The 18,069-nt window shown below is 45.9% G+C and overlaps 1 protein-coding gene across 1 annotated transcript; it reads right to left on the bottom strand.

Moving 5' to 3' along the window:
• Positions 1-227: 227 nt before the first annotated feature.
• On the bottom strand, positions 228-16,177 carry ptpn23a (protein tyrosine phosphatase, non-receptor type 23, a; the record flags this gene model as incomplete). The annotated part of the gene is made up of 24 exons (XM_079227643.1): positions 228-1,529; positions 2,038-2,154; positions 2,502-2,640; positions 3,210-3,314; positions 3,402-3,586; positions 4,127-6,656; positions 7,051-7,382; positions 7,549-7,703; positions 8,289-8,606; positions 8,800-8,945; positions 9,393-9,458; positions 9,547-9,661; positions 10,357-10,436; positions 10,567-10,625; positions 10,737-10,793; positions 11,689-11,736; positions 11,857-11,988; positions 12,167-12,247; positions 12,329-12,460; positions 12,539-12,588; positions 13,124-13,200; positions 13,688-13,815; positions 14,304-14,378; positions 16,094-16,177. The coding sequence occupies 24 exons, from the start codon at positions 16,175-16,177 to the stop codon at positions 945-947; spliced, it is 5,796 nt and encodes a 1,931-aa protein (XP_079083769.1). The 3' UTR covers positions 228-944.
• Positions 16,178-18,069: the final 1,892 nt, after the last annotated feature.

Genomic DNA, 18,069 nt, shown 5'->3' with positions numbered 1-18,069 from the left:
TGCACGGCCAGAAAAAGAAACGAAGGTCTTTAAATCCAGAGGTCCGCTCCTTATTGGCTACGATCTACACAGGCTGCAATAGTGCAGGTAACTTAGTTACCATTTCGTAACACACACACACACACACACACACACACACACACACACACACACACACACACACACACACACACAGCGCAATACTTTGTACTAATTTTCAAATAAAGAGGCTTCGATACCACAAACAGTTGTCTGTCTACTGGATTTTATTTTTACAATAATGAACGATTAGTGAAAGTTTACCAGAAGGACTTTTGGAATATTTTAACTTTATTTAAGATATTTACAGTGTTACAGAAGCAGAAAAATGAATCAACTTGGTTAGGACGTGCTGATTATGTGTGCTGCTCCTGTTTTACCGTGACGACTGAACCACACTGCATTTTGTGTCCTTAAACAAAAAGCCCACAGCTCCTCTGGCCTGCAACTCCAAGCGTCCAGTATTCCAGTCAACAAAACGATCACAGGCCAGCAGCCGAACACCATCACACCCTGTGGAAAAAGGGAAGGATGGGAGGGGCCTAGGAAAGTGGAGTGCATGCTGGGAATTTTTTTCTGGTGCTGTGTAGTGGAGAACATCCAGACATGGAAAGAAAAAGCAGCAAAGAACGAAGGACTACAGACGAGTGCATAGCGATCTGGTCCCAGAAGCCACCAGTGAAGGAGAAGAGTGTGAGTGTGTGTGTGTGTCTGTGTCTCAGGTATCACACCCCCGGCCAGAGCAAACTCTAAAACTGAACCCCGATCGCTGCCACCAGGCACGTCTTGGTAATACACGCCGCTAAAATGTCTCTCACTGTCGGGATTCAGCAGGTTTATTTCTAGTGTTTCTTCTGAAAAGCGGGATTAGAAGGAGCTGCAGGCCGCCGCCTGCTGGTGAAGCGGGAGAAAGACAGCCGGCTGTCTCAGCGCTTGCCGAGGCTCCAGAGCGGGTCCAGGCTGCTGAGCGGGTCGTCGCCTTCCTCCCCCCGAGTCCCGTGGAGACCCCGACCCTCAGCCGGCTGCAGGAAGCTCTGCTTGGTGACCCGCTGCTTGCCCTTGCCGCCTCCCTCCATGGAGAAGGCCTCGGGCGTCAGCGCGGCCAGCAGCTCCAGGGACGACGGTGCCGGGGCGGGAGGCGGGCTGTCGCCGGGCACGGCCTCCGGGACCGCCTGGGGGTCGGCCGCCGTCGGCGGGGAGGGGGAGGCAGCGTCCAGACCGTTGGGCGGCGTCGGAGAGTGGGTAGGGGAGGAGAGCGGCGGGCTGAAAGAGGAGGGCGGCCGGGGGACTGTGGGGGGGAAGGCTTCCTGGAGCGGCTGGACGTCACCCAGCGAGTCGAGGCCGGGCAGGACGGCGTCGACCGGACCCTCCAGGCCGAAGGCCGCCTCCATGGCGGGGTCTGTTGCGCTCGGCGGCCGGATGCTGAGCTTGGCGATGGTGGCTTGGATGGAGCTGATGGGCATGTCGCCGCCGAGGACGATGTCCTGCTGGGACTCCTGTCTCGAGTAAGGCTGCGGAGAAAAGAGATGAAGGTTCGGATGAAATGCCACACGGAGAAAATAAAGTGCCTCTCACTAATAGCCGCTGCAGGGAAGAAAAAAAAAGAGTAACTCGTAGAACTCCTTCGGAGCAATCAGGTGGGAGAAATGTAAGATCAGAGAACAGAAGACGATTCAAAAGAGTTTACCAGAGGATCAGAAATGCAGCTCTCCTCCTTTGTGACAGACATTTTAAATACAAAAAGGTAATTTGGTGTGTTCAGACATCAGTCTTTTATACATACTTTTTTTTAAATATTATAAATATTTTAGACTGTTGATGGGACATAATATATCAGATTATGTGCTATATTTCAAAATTATTACATTTTATGGATAAAAACAATTAATTGAATTAACAGAAAACATCATTTACAGACTGATTATGAACATTCTCGTTAGTTGTAGCCCTACATATCACTTTAAAACCTAATGGTCATCTGTAATCCATGCAGCTGAACGTTCTGAGCGGCTGTCTCACCTTCGCGGCGGCGGCGCTGGTGTTCTTGCTGCAGGCGGCGGTGGTGGTGATGCCGTGTCTCTGGAGGACCAGCTCGGCGTGCTTCAACACGGCCTCATAGCAGAACTTCAGGTGCAGCTGGAGACGCAAAAGGAGAATATTTACATTTTATATAAATAAAAATGTATATCTGACAATCTATTCACTCGTTTCGAGCAGTTAATGTTTGTGCATCCTGCTGTTTTTTACAGCGCTTGGTGGGTTTTATAGGGATTTACCGCCAGCAATGCACCTGTATCCGCAGCACAAATCACAAAGTCGAGCTTTTTCCTTTTTACAAAGTGAACCAAAGCGGTGACGATCTCGCATACCCTCGAAACTAAAAAATAAATCTCGGTTTGACTTGAAATAAAAAACTATGACAAGCTACCAGCTATCAACCTCTGACGTGAATCAAACGGTGAAGCTCCTGCAGTGCGTCTGACCTTCTCCTGCAGCATGTTCTTCCTCTGTTGTCTCATCTTCTTCACCAGCAGAGGAAGGTCCGGGATCCCGTTTCCCGCCTCCAGCTCCTGCAGCGCGGCGTACAGCAGACAGAAGACGCCGGTCCGTCCCACGCCCGAGCTGAGACAGGCGAGAGCACAGGTGATTATTTATCCTCTCTTTTCTCACCGAAATCCAATTATGTATTGTTTATAACCGAAAAACATTGATGCAGGATTTGTTTACCAGTTTTATTTAGGATATAATAAGTTACTTCTACTGATCACACCACTTCAGTCCTGCATTTCTGGCTTCAATAGTTTCTACTTACTTTTTAACATCACGCCCCTCTTATTATTTATTTTTTGCTTTCTCTATTTATCTGTATTTATTTCTGTCCTTGTGCTGCTGCAGCAACCACATCCTCCCTCTGTGGATCAATAAAGGCTTATAATATCTTCATAAATTTGTGCCACATTTTAATATCTGCCTTATGTTGTTTGCCAGAGCACTTTTTAAATTGAATAGCATTTGATTTATTGGTTGCTGTCCGGGTGTAAAGGAGAATTTCAACAAATATAACAATGTTTTTATTACATTACAAAGCCTAAAGCATCATTTGGCTATCTAGAATATATACCGAGATATATTTCAACACACCGTGACACACACACACACACACGCACACGCACACGCACACACACACACACCTGCAGTGCACCACGACAGGTGTGTGTAAGGGCCTCTGGTGGAGGTAGTGTCCATGAACCTCCTGGATGAATCGCTGCAGGTTGCTCTTGCTGACGGGAAGACCCCTGATGAGAAATATAAATAAAATGAATAAAAAGGTGATCAGAGCCAGGTGTATTTTTCTTCATAAACTAAAATAATTAATCTCCTACAGCTCCGGCCAGGCGGTGAACTGGAGGTGGACGACGGTGCGCTTCAGGCTCTGGTCGCGGTACTGCAGGCTGATCATGCGCTCCGTGTGCGTGGGCGTCGTCTTCTGTGTGGAGAGGCAGAGCGTGATTGGTCCCTGAGCGAGCTGCTGGCCGCGCTCCGTGGGGAAGTAGCGTGCAACCTTTCCCTGGGGAAGACGGAGGAGGAGACAGCGTTTAAAACACGCAGAGGGCCACAACGGGATAGGGGACGAATGAGGACACTTACAGGGGGCTTCTTTAGTGTTTCATTTAAAAACACAGAACGTGTCCTTTTTACACAAGCTGAATATCTATACGTTTACAATAGAGCTACACAAACCTAAATGCAATTCTAAAACATTGTCAATAGGTAATAATTATTATTATTAAGTTGGTTTCATTAAAGCAATTTTGAAAGCTCTAAAACAGCTATGAAATGGACACTTGGGTGAAATTATTTTCTCATTGGCTGTTTAGTATATATATATATATATATATATATATATATATATATATATATATATATATATATATATATAAATAAATAAATAAATAAATAAAATGATCTACAACGGGGCAAGGAAACTACACAATAAAAAAAAAAAAAAAAAAAAAAAATCTTTATTAATAAAATTGAGAAAAGTTAAATACTGTAAATACATTTAAATGTTCTGGTGTTTGATCCCATTGCAGACTAAACTAACTACCTTTTCCAGCTCCTGCTCTGAAACCAGCATGACTATCAGGGACACCTTCTGCTCATACACCATCAGCCAGAAGTCCGCCGCTGTGCCGGTGAGCGGAGCCTGCGTGGCAATAAGGCGTGGGCAGTACGGCGACAAGTCCTCCACGCAGCTGGCGTTGATGTAGTCGTCTTTGCCCGATTGCAGCACCACGCGGTTGAGGTCATAGGGCATGACGTCCTGGTGGCGGTTCTTCATGGTGTAGCAGCGGGCGATGGCGATAGACAGCTGGCGGGCGTCCCTCTCCTGCTGGTCCTGGAGCTCTTTCCAGCGGGCGTCCAGCACCGACAGGCCACCCTCGTTCTCCGAGGGGTGCTCCAGAGAATCCACCTGGGATCTGTAACGCTCCAGTTCCCCGTGAAGACGGGAGACGCGCTCTGGCGTTTGGTAGGGGTCGCCCTGGATCAGCAGAACTCCCTGGGAGCTCTTCTTGCGACGCTCCCCATCCTGCGGGTCAGCTTTGGTGGGTTGGAGGACATTGGTGGGAGCCTTGGGGCCTCCTGGTTGGCTCTCGGGGCTCGAAGAGAGGAGGTCATCTGTGCTTGAGTTCTGGCGCTGAAACAACGACGTGGAGGGAGAGACGGGGGAGGGAGAGGGAAGAGAGGGTGGAGCTGCGCCTCCAGGGGCGGGGGCTGGCGGGAGTCTCTGCTGGGGGTTCAGACTCAGAGAGGTAGGACCTGGGGAGGGAGATGGTGAGGGGGAAGGCGAAGGGGAAGGAGGGACAGCATTGGGTGGGGGAGCTGCTGAAGGACCTGCAGGAGTAGGCTGGATCATGTGCTGTGCAGGGACAACGTGTGGACCATGTGGGCCCATGGCGGTGGGCTGCTGTGGAGCACTCGGAGGCACATTAGCTCCTAGAGCCGAAGGGTATATAGTGGGAGGCAGCGGGTGGGTCATGGAAAGAGGAGCCTGAGGTTGTTGGGGAGCTGCAGGCTGCGGAGCCAGAGGCTGCTGAGGCATCATTGGAGCCGTTCCGGGGTAGCACACTCCCCCAGAATGAGGGGGCTGGGGCTGGTTGGGCATTTGCATGGGCTGTTGGGGCATGTTTGGTATAGGAGGCTGTCCGGGGTGGGGGTGATGTTGAGGGAGTAGTGCACTGGGAGGCATCTGTGGCATATGGCCCCTGGGCAGGTGGACCTGAGGACCGGGGGCCATGTGACCTTGCGAAGCTGGAGGCATCTGAGGCCGCAGGGTAGGGTGAATGGGCTGATTTGTAGGGGGCATGTAGTTCTGCGAGACTGGCGGCATCGGTTGACTTGTTGGGGGCATTTGTGCTCTGGGTCCACCGGGCATCTGCATCTCTGGGTGGGGCGGAATCTGCTGGGCATGAGGGGGCATCGAGATGTGTTGCTGTTGTGGCAACATGTGTTGGTGAGGGAGTCCAGGGGGCATCTGTTGGTGGGGGTGGGGCAGGTAGGGCTGAGACACTTGAGGTGCTGGCTGAGAAGTTGGGGGTAGGTGTGGATGTACAGACTGAGGAGGCATGTGGCCCTGAGGGGGCCTTTGCATGGAGCCTGGCATCATCTGAGGGTGATGCTGGGGTACATAGCCTGGTGGAGTCTGGTAGCCTTGTGGCAGCTGGGGCTGATAGCCATTTTGTTGATGTGGCTGCAGCTGACCCGGGAACGCCTGCTGGTAATGGGTAGGAACGCCAGGCTGAGGGGGCATGTATCCATGAAGGTAGCCTTGCGGAGCCTGGAGATGAGGGTGAGGGCCAGGAATAGCCCTTGGCCCAGGCTGGTACCCCTGAGGCATTGGATGCCCGATGGGCTGAGGGTACGGCTGTTTCTGCTGCTGTTGTTGGGGTGGTGGCCCTTGAACGGGCATTCCTGGTTGGGGCATAAACTGGGGGTAGGCCCCCATCTGTGGGGGAACAGTGTAGCCCATAGAGGCTGCAGGCAGGACAGGGTGGTGTTGTGGCGTGGGGGCGTAGCTGGGGATAGGGGCCTGGATGCTATCCCCGGTGGTGGTAGAGGGCCGGATTGGAGTCGGCGCTACGAGGGCAGGTTGGGGGGCTTGAGGCATATAACCCGACACAGCTGCCTGGTTTGGCAATTGTGGAGGCATCTGTGCAGTCATCTGAGGGAGGGGTCCGCGTGGCAGAGGTCCATGTGTTGCTTGAGGCCCAGAAGTCGGAAAGTGAGCGATCCGGGCCAGGAGCTCGGGAGGAGGCAGGTTGGCGGGGAAGCGAGCAAGACCGGCAGCTGGAGCGCCAGGCCAAGGCAGAGAGCTGCTGCCGCCGAGGTTAGCGGCGTGGGGGATGAAGACTTCAGGACCGGGTTGATGAGCCCCGGAGGCGGGAAAAGAGGAAATGTCAGGGGGGAGGCTGCGGAGCTCTTCGGGGAGGTCACCCCCCAAGGCCAAGATGGCTGCACTAAGCTGGGCCAACTCTGGATCATCCAGACTGGAGCAGGCCGAGTCGACATCCGAAGCCTTTGGCTTCAGGGAGGGCTTGGCTGCCGTTGGTCGTGCTGGAGGCTTCTGCTGGGTCTCTCTGGGGAGGAGACAAACAACAGGGGTACAACGGGAAAATCAGGGTTTTTAAATAGAAGTTCTTCTCTCTGATGGTCTCGTTTACGGCTGTAGGTTATAGTATTAAAAGTTCCTCAGAGTAACTTTATTCTAACGTCTTGACTTGGTGATCGGCGCAACTAATTTTAAAGAAATGAGGTTCCCAGCAAGAGATCACATTTACAATAGAAAGTAGAGTGGAAGTTAGCAGCAGGCAGAAAAAAAAACATGAATGACTAACAGTACAAACCAGATCATCATTGTGAGAATAATCCACCACAACTCAAAAAACAGATTTCCTGTATTTCAGATTTCTAAACCTTTAAGAGCCTCTTTCCTGCTATTACAACCGTATTGTTTTTAAATGTGTGGCTCACTTTTCCAAGGCGGGCTTCCTCTCCTCGGCCCTGGTCTCACATAGGGTCTGCGCCCTCTCCAGCAGACGTGACGCTTTGGCCTCCAGGTCGTCGTAGAACTCCTTCCCCTCCTGCGACTTCTTCATCAGGTCCTCGTAGGCTTCGTACGAGCCCACCAGTCCCTGGACGGTGCCGTTCCACTGCTGCTCCGTCTGGATCAGCCCCTTGCGGACCGAGGCGTACTGGACGTTGGCCTCTGTCAGGGCCTTCAGGATGTTCTCCTGAGCTGCCAGGTTCTGGTCGATGTACACCTTCACCTGCTCGTACTTCTTCAGCTGCTCCTCAAATATACGCTGAAAGGACACAGGTTAGTTAGTCTCAAAGTGTCATGTTTTAATACTAGACTTCAGCCACGAGTTGACACGAAACCCAGTGGCCTCTGGTGCAATTGCAGCTTGCAGATTCTTCCTTTAAGTTAGAATCTGCAGTGACTTTGTGGAGTCGGCGGCCGCCACGTACCCTCACGTCTGCCCTTTCTGTGGTGACGAGGGTGGAGGTGATGTCGTCCTGCTGGATTAGGTCGCGAAGTTGTTTCTCCAAAGAGCTTCTCTGTTCCCTCATTTCCTGCACCTTCCCCAGGATCCGCTTCATACACTGCAGCCCTGCTACTTCCTCTGCACGCACGCACACACACACACAGAGTTACATTACACTATTCAAACATGGCGAAGGCGTCCGATACGCCTGTTCAGCATTTTAAATCTCATCTTTGTAACTGGGTTTTGAAAGGTGCTACATAAATAAAGTTTTTTTTCTTACTTATGTTGAGTTTTTACGAAAATCTTTACCTTCGTACTCAAGATTAGTTACAAATGTTTCACAAAACAAGGCTTCCCTTTACAGTTTTAAACATCTGAAACCTATTCGTCAATTTGCACTTTTTACAACATCTGTGTCAAAAGAAAATATATCTTTCTACTTTTTATAATTGCTCTTATGATGCAATAGTATGTTCATGCAAAACCCACAAAAACAAAGTAAACCAAACAAACATCCGAAACCTTTTCAGCCCTACTGTTTACTGTTAATGTTTTTCAGCCCTCAGAGCCCTTTTGTTATCTTTGTGCTTTACACTGATAAATGAGAACGTGAAGGATTCTTATAGAGCAGAAAACAACTTTCATCAAACCTTCATTCAACTAATTTGGATAACCATGAACACACTGCGCTAAACCCTTCGAAAGTACACACAGCCTCACCTTCGCTGAGCTGGGGCCGGGGCAGGGCCTCTTTCAGGCTCTCCAGTGGCCCCCCCAGCAGACGCAGGTTGCTGATGTGCAGGTGCATGGCCCGGTGGAGCTCCGTGTTGGTAAAGCTGGCTTTCTCGTGGGCCTCCATGTACTTCTCCAGGTCCCGGCGGATCTCAGCCAGAGCCTGGGCCTGCCCTGCCGGGTGCACCTCGCCCGCTGCGAGGTCGCCCACCTCCTGGAGGGCTCGCCTCCCGGCCTCGTCCGCCTCGAAGACATCTCTTATCTCCTTCAGCGAAGACTCCACGTCGGTGAAGACGCCAGAGAGACCTGCAAAGGCAAGGAAATGTGACGGGCGTTATTTACTCTGAAGCTGCAGAGAACACATAAACAAAGAGACGATTAGATCACAAATGATGACCTGTTGTTTTAGTTACGTCTAAGTGTGTGTGTGTGTGTGTGTGTGTGTGTGTGTGTGTGTGTGTGTGTGTGTGTGTGTGTGTGTGTCTGTGTCTTCACTGACCCTGCATTGACTGGATGAGACTCTTAACGGTGTCGGGTCGGACACTGAGAGCAGCACACTTCTCCATCAGCACCGGGGGGATGTGGCTGTACATGTCCAGGTTGTCCACCGACTCCGGCTCCAAGCCCAGAGAGTCCATGAACTGTCTGGTTAGAAAACACAAAAAAATAATAATCCTGTTTCTATTGAGGTTTTCAACTGATGTTTCGAAGGTCTGTTATATTTGTTTGACTTCCTTGAGCAAAATCCTCTATTTGAATAAAGTGAGTTGTCAGATTAAATGTGTGTAAACGTGTTTTAGTGATTTTAACTCGTCTGTGTAAACTGAAAGGAAATGAAGATCTAAATGTAGACAAATATAGAGTGAAGCTAATAGTATTAGTGTAGCCTTATCTTTATCTGCAACTGTGCAGAATTACCAGACATGAACATCTTTTTTTTTTTTAAGCATTCACAAGTTGATTTAGAATTTCAAATGACAAAGTTATGAATGATGCTTCGAACTATTAGGAGCAGCCCTACACATTTTAGATCAGGTTTTTTTTTGCATAAAAGCTCCACACACACACACACACACTCACACTCACACTCACTCTAGTGTTTCGTTCTTGCTCTCAATCCTGACCATGATGTCCCTCAGCAGCTTGGCCTTCTCCTCACTGGAAAACAAAAAAAAAAAACATCAGTAAACTAAACTCGCTCTTCTTCACCCGTCTAATACTTTTAGCATCCACCGGAGGCGCCAACCTGTACAGAGACGAGGCTTCATGAGCGGCCATTGGCACCAACTTGGCAAACAGGTCTGGTCCAGTGACACTGGGGTCCGTGGGGTTGACTGGCAGAGCTTTCACCAGTGGGGCACCTTGGAAGGACACGGAGCAGCTGGTTTTACTGGCACAGCAACACACACTTTAAATAGAACCGATCAACAGAACACGAGGGATCAAAATCAACAGCAGAACAGCTCCAGCCTCTGTAGATAAAAGGCAGTACAAAAATCTGAAATATTGGTTCCAACTGGTTCATTATGAATATATGCTGGTCTCCTTCGTCATCTTCGTTATCAGAATATACTGAATACATCAGAACATGTCAACGTGGGCTTTGGGAAATATCGATCGCCAATTGTCACAACGTTTTATGGACCAAACTAATTTAAATCACATAAATATTTGATGAAAATAAACGTTAGTTGAAGCCCCAAATCGCAAAAAGTACTTTAATCATCCAGCTTCTTAAGACATAGATAGATAGACACAGATAATATTATTTTTTTATCCTACAATTTAAGCAATATAATGTCAAATCCAGAATAAAATACTACAAGATTTAAAACTTGCTACCAAAGTGATTAACTCACTAATTTGAGTTTCCACCAAACTCAACAAAACTAAAAAAAACTTAAAAATCACTTTGTAATCTATAACATAATAAAAATGTAATATGTCCAAGATTATCAAACTAGTGAAATCTGCTGAGTCACATTGTTGCACACAACCAAGAGCACACCCAGTTAAACAAATCCAACAGACTGTTCACATCGCTTCTTCCTGTTACCTTTGACTGAGGCCAGAGTCTCCAGAGAAGGAACCGTCTCGTGATAGATGAAGTCATTGTCCTTTTTGGCTGAATTAAATCTGTGGGTGACAGGAGACGACATTCTAACCACAACTATATTTCTATGGGTTTTTGATCTAAAGTGAGACACCAGGGAAACTACAGGTGAATAACAAAAACATGACAAGTTACACAAGATGTATTGCTCACTTTCCCCCGATAACATCCATGGTGAATCTCAAGGCGTCCTGCACGCTGTCAGGTTGCCCCTGGTTGGACCAAGAAAAGCACAGTGTTCGTTCACATTGATTTACAGAACTAAAAGGCGGTATCACGGTGACACTGAAATCATCGCATCGTGTGTTGCTGTGTCAGTCTACCTTGGCCAGCTTGATGGCCTCCGAGAGTTTGTCCAGGGAGCTCTGCAGGTACGCCAGCTGATGGGAACAGAACATTCAGTTAAGCGACAGAAGGGCGACGCAGGGGAGCGGAAAACTGGAGTAAGACGGAGGAAACGTCAAGACATTTAGCGAGAGGGAAAGACAGTAAAACTAGCTGAAAATAAGTTTTCCAGAACCGATTACAAACATGCCAAATGACGGATGTGTGTTGCGAATAATCTAAGTACACGTTGCTGGAAAGATGTCAACGGCGTTGGTTGTGATGTCTGTAAAATGCATGTTTTCTAGGAAGGGTGGAAACACCAGTAATAATGAAACATCCTTCTAAGCAACATCGGCTTAAATTTCAGGAAGGAAACGTTGTCTGTTTCAGAGCTATCAAAGTTTTACATATTTGTTTTCCAAATTGTGTCCTTTGTAATCTAGAGGATTGATGATGGCATCAATAAGACCAGATCAATTTCCGTGACTAATTGGGACTCAAAATCAAAAGTTAATTTTCTGCAGCTTTCATGACGAGTGGAGCTAAACTGTCAGTGTTTCTGTGTTGCTTTGAGCCGCCCGAGGTGACAGAAAAGTCCGTCCCACACTTGTTACGAAGAGGTCTGATGGTGAGAATTGAGCCTTTGATTTTTACTTCTCCATCGGCTTGTAGATTTGTGTTCGGGTTGAATTCCTTTCATATCTGCTGGAAAATTGCCACACTTTCTGCTTTCTTTGAGTATTTCTTGCAGAAACGAATATATATATATTTTTTAATTACTTGCAAGAACTCGCCAAGTATTGCAAGGAACGGTTTAATTTGCATTCATTATTTTCAAATTCCCGGAGAGACTGTTAACTTCAGTCTGGAACAATGCAGTGATCAGCAGCAAAGAAAACTAATCAAAGCCACAGCCTCTTGAAAAAAAGAATCCTAATTTGGTCCTACCCGCTCTCCGTACTTCTGCTGCTCCTCGGCCTGTTTCCCCATGTGAAGCTGTTAAGAGAACAAACTACGCTGTTACCATAAAATCAAATGCCAAAGAAACGTTCATACATGCATTAAATAACCACACACACACATACACACACACACACACCCACACACACGACTCACATGTGCAATCGAAGCAAAGTAGTAGATCTTCATCTGGACCAGTTTCTTCCAGTCTTTCTGAATCTTCCCCAGCATAGACGCCGTCTCCGAGTTCTCCAGCGCCCTGCAGGCCTCTTTATAGTAATCCACCACCTGCAGCAACACATCCACCTATTAACCTCCAACGTTTGGGTCCTTGACGAGCAAAATAAGCTTTTCATTGTACGGAGAAACTGTCTGTTATCTGTGCATATGACAATAAAAATATCTTAAATCATGAATTATGTGACAGAATTAAATGCAATATCATATCTGATGGTGAGAAGTTGACCTGAGCGCTGATGCGAGCGACCAGAAAACTCTTCCTGTTGTCCAACATGGACTTCTCCAGAAGACACTCCTGAGCCTGTCCCTGGGAGGCAGACACGGGTTGATGAGACACGTTTCCGTGTGTGTGTGTGTGTGTGTGTGTGTGCGCGTGTGTGTCACCTACCAGCATGAGGTTGATGTTGAGGTTGAGGATCTGGTGGCTCATGTCCACGCTGAAGTTGTGGCTGAAATGGTCTCTCAGGTAGGAGAAAGCCCCCGCAGAGCACTGGAAGTGCGTACACGACACTTTCATCCCCTGAATGGAGAGCAGAGAGTCAGCAGGACTGTGTGTGTGCGTGTGTGTGCGTGTTCTTTGTATGTTTGTACGTCTCACCTCCTCAGACACCCTGTTATCCATGGCTCCCAACATGGAGTGCAGGGCCCCTAGTGGGAATCCACAGATAGGTTGAGTTCAGTTTCACGTTCATAACTGATCTTCCATTACAGCAAACTGAATATATTTGAGTTTTCTACCATTGATTAGAATAAAAAAAAGCAATTTGAAGATGTCAAAAGTTGCCTCTCACTACAAGTTTAACTGAACAAATGATTAATAAAAAAAAGAAATCAGCAGATAAAATGCCACTGCAGAGGAGTTCCATTTAAAAAAAAGAGAAATAAACACTGGAAATGTGAAATATATGCAATGAAATGATATAATCGCATGAATAAAAAAAAATGTTTTGAGTTGGTTTTATGACAGTTTTTAGGGCTTAAAACTGCTTTTAGGATTTAGATTTGTGGCGTGACAAATTTTATTTGAACCAGTTTACACAGAAAATGATAGACTTTTACAGTCCGAATCCGAACTGTCTTCTGAAACGTATTCTGCAACGGTAAATTTGTTCAAATTAGCAAGTTTTGTTTGGTTTACCGGTCCAGTTGAAAACAAGAATGTGCTCGACATGACTTTACTCACCAAGATTGTAGAGGATACAGGCTTGCTCATAGCTGATGTCATCGTGGGTGACCGTTTTTCCAGAGAAAATTTCCGTCCTGCACACAAACACAGATTAAATAAGGATTTATTAAAAGGGTATACAATGGGAGTAGAGCATGTATACATACACATGTTTGACATACTAGTTATACGGCACCTTACAAATCTTGTGCTCAGGAAATCACATAACTGAAAAGGTTTAAAGTAAAACACGTGGACTTGATCAACTTCATGCTGCTGTATGAAAGGAGGAAGTTCACATTAGAGAAGGACAACACGAGTGGATTTTCATCGTTAATATTCAGCAAATAAATACAGTTACATTCTGTTCAAAGGGAGGCGGAAATCATGTGAAACTACAGTCCTAACAGCAAGGGGATCAATCTGCGGATTCAACTGTTGGTAAAATGTTCGTGTTATTTTGTCTCCTCCAGCACGTGAGGATACAAGGCAGCGAGCTGGTGTGTGTGTGTGTGTGTGTGTGTGTGTGTGTGTGTGTGTGTGTGTGTGTGTGTGTGTGTGTGTGTGTGTGTGTGTGTCTACCATGAGATGGGCACGGCAGCCTCCTGGCCCGTTCCCATGGGCACTCGGCTCTGGACGTAATGCAGCTGGCCGAAGTACTTCCTCAGCGTGCTGCATCCCTCGAAGTCTCTCGTCACATTCACCGCACTCTGTGAAACAGAAATACCTTTTTACCCGACTGCTGATAAAATCTAAAATTCACCGCCACAACATATGTACAACTTAATAGTACCAAAATATATTGATGTGAAATGGACAAAATTATGTCCAACAACAAATATCTATTCACACAGCTATGAGACCAAAACATCAAGCGCTGACGGTAGATCACCAAGAGAAACATTTAGTCCAAGAGTCACAACTTCCTGTCAGGTTCCCATAATGTCTTTGTCCTGTTCATCCTCACGTAACTACAGCAGGTGAGTCTGTTTTAGGTTTGCTTGTGTTTCGTGGGGACTTTTTCTTGTTTGCTGCATTAAAAGCGATGAATCTCATCAGACAGGAGTTTGAGGGAGACGACTGGATTCGATTCACTACGTTCACCATCGCAGGTTTCGAAGGGGAAACCCGAATATAACGGAGACCTGATGGGAAATTATTCTGCCGTGTCTGCTGATGTTTCACGCAGAAAACCCACCTGCCGCAGTGTCTCCAGTTTCTTCAGCTGCTCGTTGTAGTTGTCTGGATTCTCTCCATAATTCTTCAAGATGAACTGAAAGGAAAGAACAAGTGGGTTAGAGCTTTTTTTTTTAATCAGGTTTTGGTCAGTCAATGAATATGTTATGAGGTCTTTAACAATAGAACCACACTCAACAGTATCTGACATGCAGGAGAGCCGTTCACATTCTTCAAACTGTCGCTGATTCATCAATATGCTAATCTTTTTGCCCTGAGCATGAGACGGGAGTTTGAACACTCTTGTAGGCTCCGGAGATCTCCCGGCATGCTTTGCAAAAGGCTTTCCCCTGTCCCCTTGAGCCACTTTAATAAGCGAGCAAGCTACTTAATGTCAGGTCAGGAGGCGAAGATCCCTGCAGTCGTTCTCAGTACTTTACTGGTGCTCCTGTTTATAATGACACCGTGGACTCAGGAGTCACAAGCATCCTGGGAAGATGCACAATAATACAGCAACAATACAGGCAGGCTTTGTCCTGAATTCCACAGGTCAAATATGTGCTATATTTGATTTTGTTTGCGTAAACAAACGTAACCGTAGCTAATCTAGGTGTAGTTTGAACCGATAAGCGGAATGTATGAAGCGCTTATATATTTATTTGAATTCTTCCTGAATGAGATCCAGCTTTAAATATGACAAAAATATTACCGCTGTTCAATACTAACTGTTATCAGAAATTAACATTGAGGTTAGGAGTCACTTCACCTTGACATTTGCAGATGAAACACTTCATAATATATTATTTTAGCACCTTTTTCTTTTTTTAAACGTGCTGCTCTGTGAATAAAATAATCAAGAAACATTATTAAACAAATTAGTGTTGATGTAGGTAGGCAGTCCTTTGCTAAATATCTCACAGGAGTATTAGCAAGAGGAGTTACAGCAACCCAAGAGGGCAAAGATCTGGTATTTTATGGGCACCAGGAAAAGTGCTGTACAATGATTAAACATGAGGAAGAAAATGATCAGGGTTCTCACTCTCACTCACACACATACACAAATACACACACACACACACACACACACACACACACACACACACACGAAACCCAACTGTGACTAAACAATCATTATAATATGAAAACATCTCCTCTTGTCTTTTGTGTTCACTTTATTATCTTCCTTTTATGAACTGATGTCATACTTTTTGATGTAATGTTTCCAATGGCTCTCAATCACCTGCTTGTGTCAGAAAAGTACTATACACAACAGGTACAACTCAGCCACTACTGTTTTTCTTGCAGGTAAAATAGACACGCAGTCTTTCCTGTTTCTGGCCCAGGTCCTGAGATCCTGGGTTTACATCTGAGGAACCTGCTGTAGTCAGGTGCACGTGACAATGAGCTCACTGTTTATTATTTTCCGTGTCGCCACACTGACTGGGCCGTGTGCAACCGGGCTCGTCGTTTTAGTAACTTGAGCCTTTTGACGCGCTAAATAGGTGTATTTACAAGTAACATTTGACTAGTTAGCTACTTTGCCGGAGTGCTGACAATACTTGTGAACTGCTAGCTTATTATTATTACGTTAGAGTGAAGCTAACGTTAGCAAACGAACTGCGGTAGTCGGGGAGGTTTCCCAGATCTTAGCCAGCTGGCCAGTTAGGAAATATCCTGACATGCGATGGGAGGGCGAGGGGGATTTAACGATCGCTCACGTCGGTTCATCCAGTCCTCCATAATCCCTGTTCGGTTGACTTTCGACCTCAGCCCTGTTGCTCCATTCCCCTCCACCACCCCGCCCCATCTCACCTGCTTGACGGACGGACTGAACAGGAACTCCCCAGCCTCCTTCAGATCCAGCCAGATCATCGGCATTCGGGGAACCGCCTCCATCGCGGCCCGACTGTCGGCCGTTACGATGTCAAAACCCCACGTCGGTAGTTTTTGGGTACACTAACGGGGTTTCCAAAAGAAGAGAAGACGCTTTCCTCCGAACAACTGTGTCATGTATCCATTTACACTTCGCCCGGAAGCTGGCTGCGCTACGTAGGCTCGCTATATCCGCCGCGTGGGGTTGTGGGAAATGTAGTCAAAGATGCAACTTGATTACGCGTCTCACATTTCTGCCCAATTAATGTCTGGAAAATGGCCACAACATTTGTTCTGATTAGTCAAAAGTCTTGAAAACTAGTATGTGCATACTTTGGGCAAGTATCTAACAGTAAACAAATTAAACCTTTTGACTACATGAAAAATCACATATTGTATGATAGGAAAAACTAATTTTTCAGCCGAATGGTTTCACCGATTTTGAATATTTCTTTAGATTTGTGTTCAGGGTGAGCCCAGAGGACATTTCCACCAGTGCAAAATTTCACACTCAATTTTTACACTCTCATTTATTAATTTCACACTTTCTCCATCAGCATTGTATGATACCCTGGAATAAAGACAAGAAGAAAATACAGTGTTCATGTTCGTTTATTCGTCCTGCCATTTATTACTTAGTAACATTCTTATTCCTTGTATTTTTTGGGGCAGCGCCAGAGGCAGCTTTATTGGCATTACAGATCAGAAACTGATTTCCAAAGCAGTAATATGAAATAATAGGCAAAATATCACCAATGATATAAAATACAATATAATAAAGTCAGTATGCAGATGTCTCAAATATTTAGTTTTTTTTCTTTTTAACTTGAGAGAAGAAACAGAAGGTGAGTTGTGGACCTCCAGCTCAAACCCAGTGGATCCTGACTTCTGACAGGTGAGGTGCATTTTTTTTCTTTCTTTCTTCTCTTTAATATCTTCTAAAGCCCTTGATTCGTCACTTGCTTAAGATGTAAAACATACATTAAATAAAAATGAATGTACAAACTGTAAAATAAAACAACTAAATCTGAAGAAAAACAATTATTGGAGAAATATACACATGTCTAGTAGTGTGGCCTTTAATACCTTCAATACTGGAAAAAAGGGCGTTAAAAATCCAATAATGGATGTCTTTTATATTTTTGTAAACCCTGGTTCACACGGGTTGCAAAAAAGGGATCATTCAGGAGTAAGTAAAAGAACTGTTTAAAGAGTCAACGTGCAGGTTTTATAGCGAGGCAGTTAGAGAAACTAAACGACTGTATTCGACTGACACCATCAACAGTTCCCAGCCAACAACTCTCCTTCTGTCTCGAGAGGTCTCAGGCAGATCACCCACTGCAAACCTAAAAATCCCCCCAATCCACCAACGGCTTTAATGGCCTGAGTGACTTCAGGTGCTTTGAATTGTCTTTTGAAAGTCAATAGACGACCCTGACACCAGTGGCAACTCTTTCCATCCTGGAGAGGAACGTTGAAAGGCTGTTTGCTTGCTTTGGAAATCTAAATGCATACGCTGCTATGTTTACTGTGCAATAAAGCCACTTTGAACTGAATTTGAATATAATTGAACTGTTTGAGGAAGTTGGTTTTAATCAAATACCATGTTTTTATTTTATTACCCCTTAAATAATACAGTGATCAGGAATTTTAAAATATATATACTAATTATGCCTTCTTTTCTTTACGCCTAAGAGACATAATGTAGAAGTAGGTTCAAAGATCAATTCTAAACTCAGATTTGAATAGCCAGCTGTTGATTCCATCAAGTTAATGGTCAGAAAATAATCTCAAATAAAGTAGTAATTAGTTTACTGTGAAAATAATTCGTATTCTCCAAAACGTTTGGATAAATGCACTATGACCAACTCTGCACAGAAGCTTTTTGCTTCCACTGACCTAAAGTGATCTAAAAA

The sequence above is a fragment of the Taurulus bubalis genome, assembly GCF_910589615.1.
Source record: "Taurulus bubalis genome assembly, chromosome: 12".
Taxonomy (NCBI): Eukaryota; Metazoa; Chordata; class Actinopteri; order Perciformes; family Cottidae; genus Taurulus; species Taurulus bubalis.
Note: the sequence above shows the minus strand (reverse complement) of the source record. Positions and strands in the feature narration are given on the sequence as shown.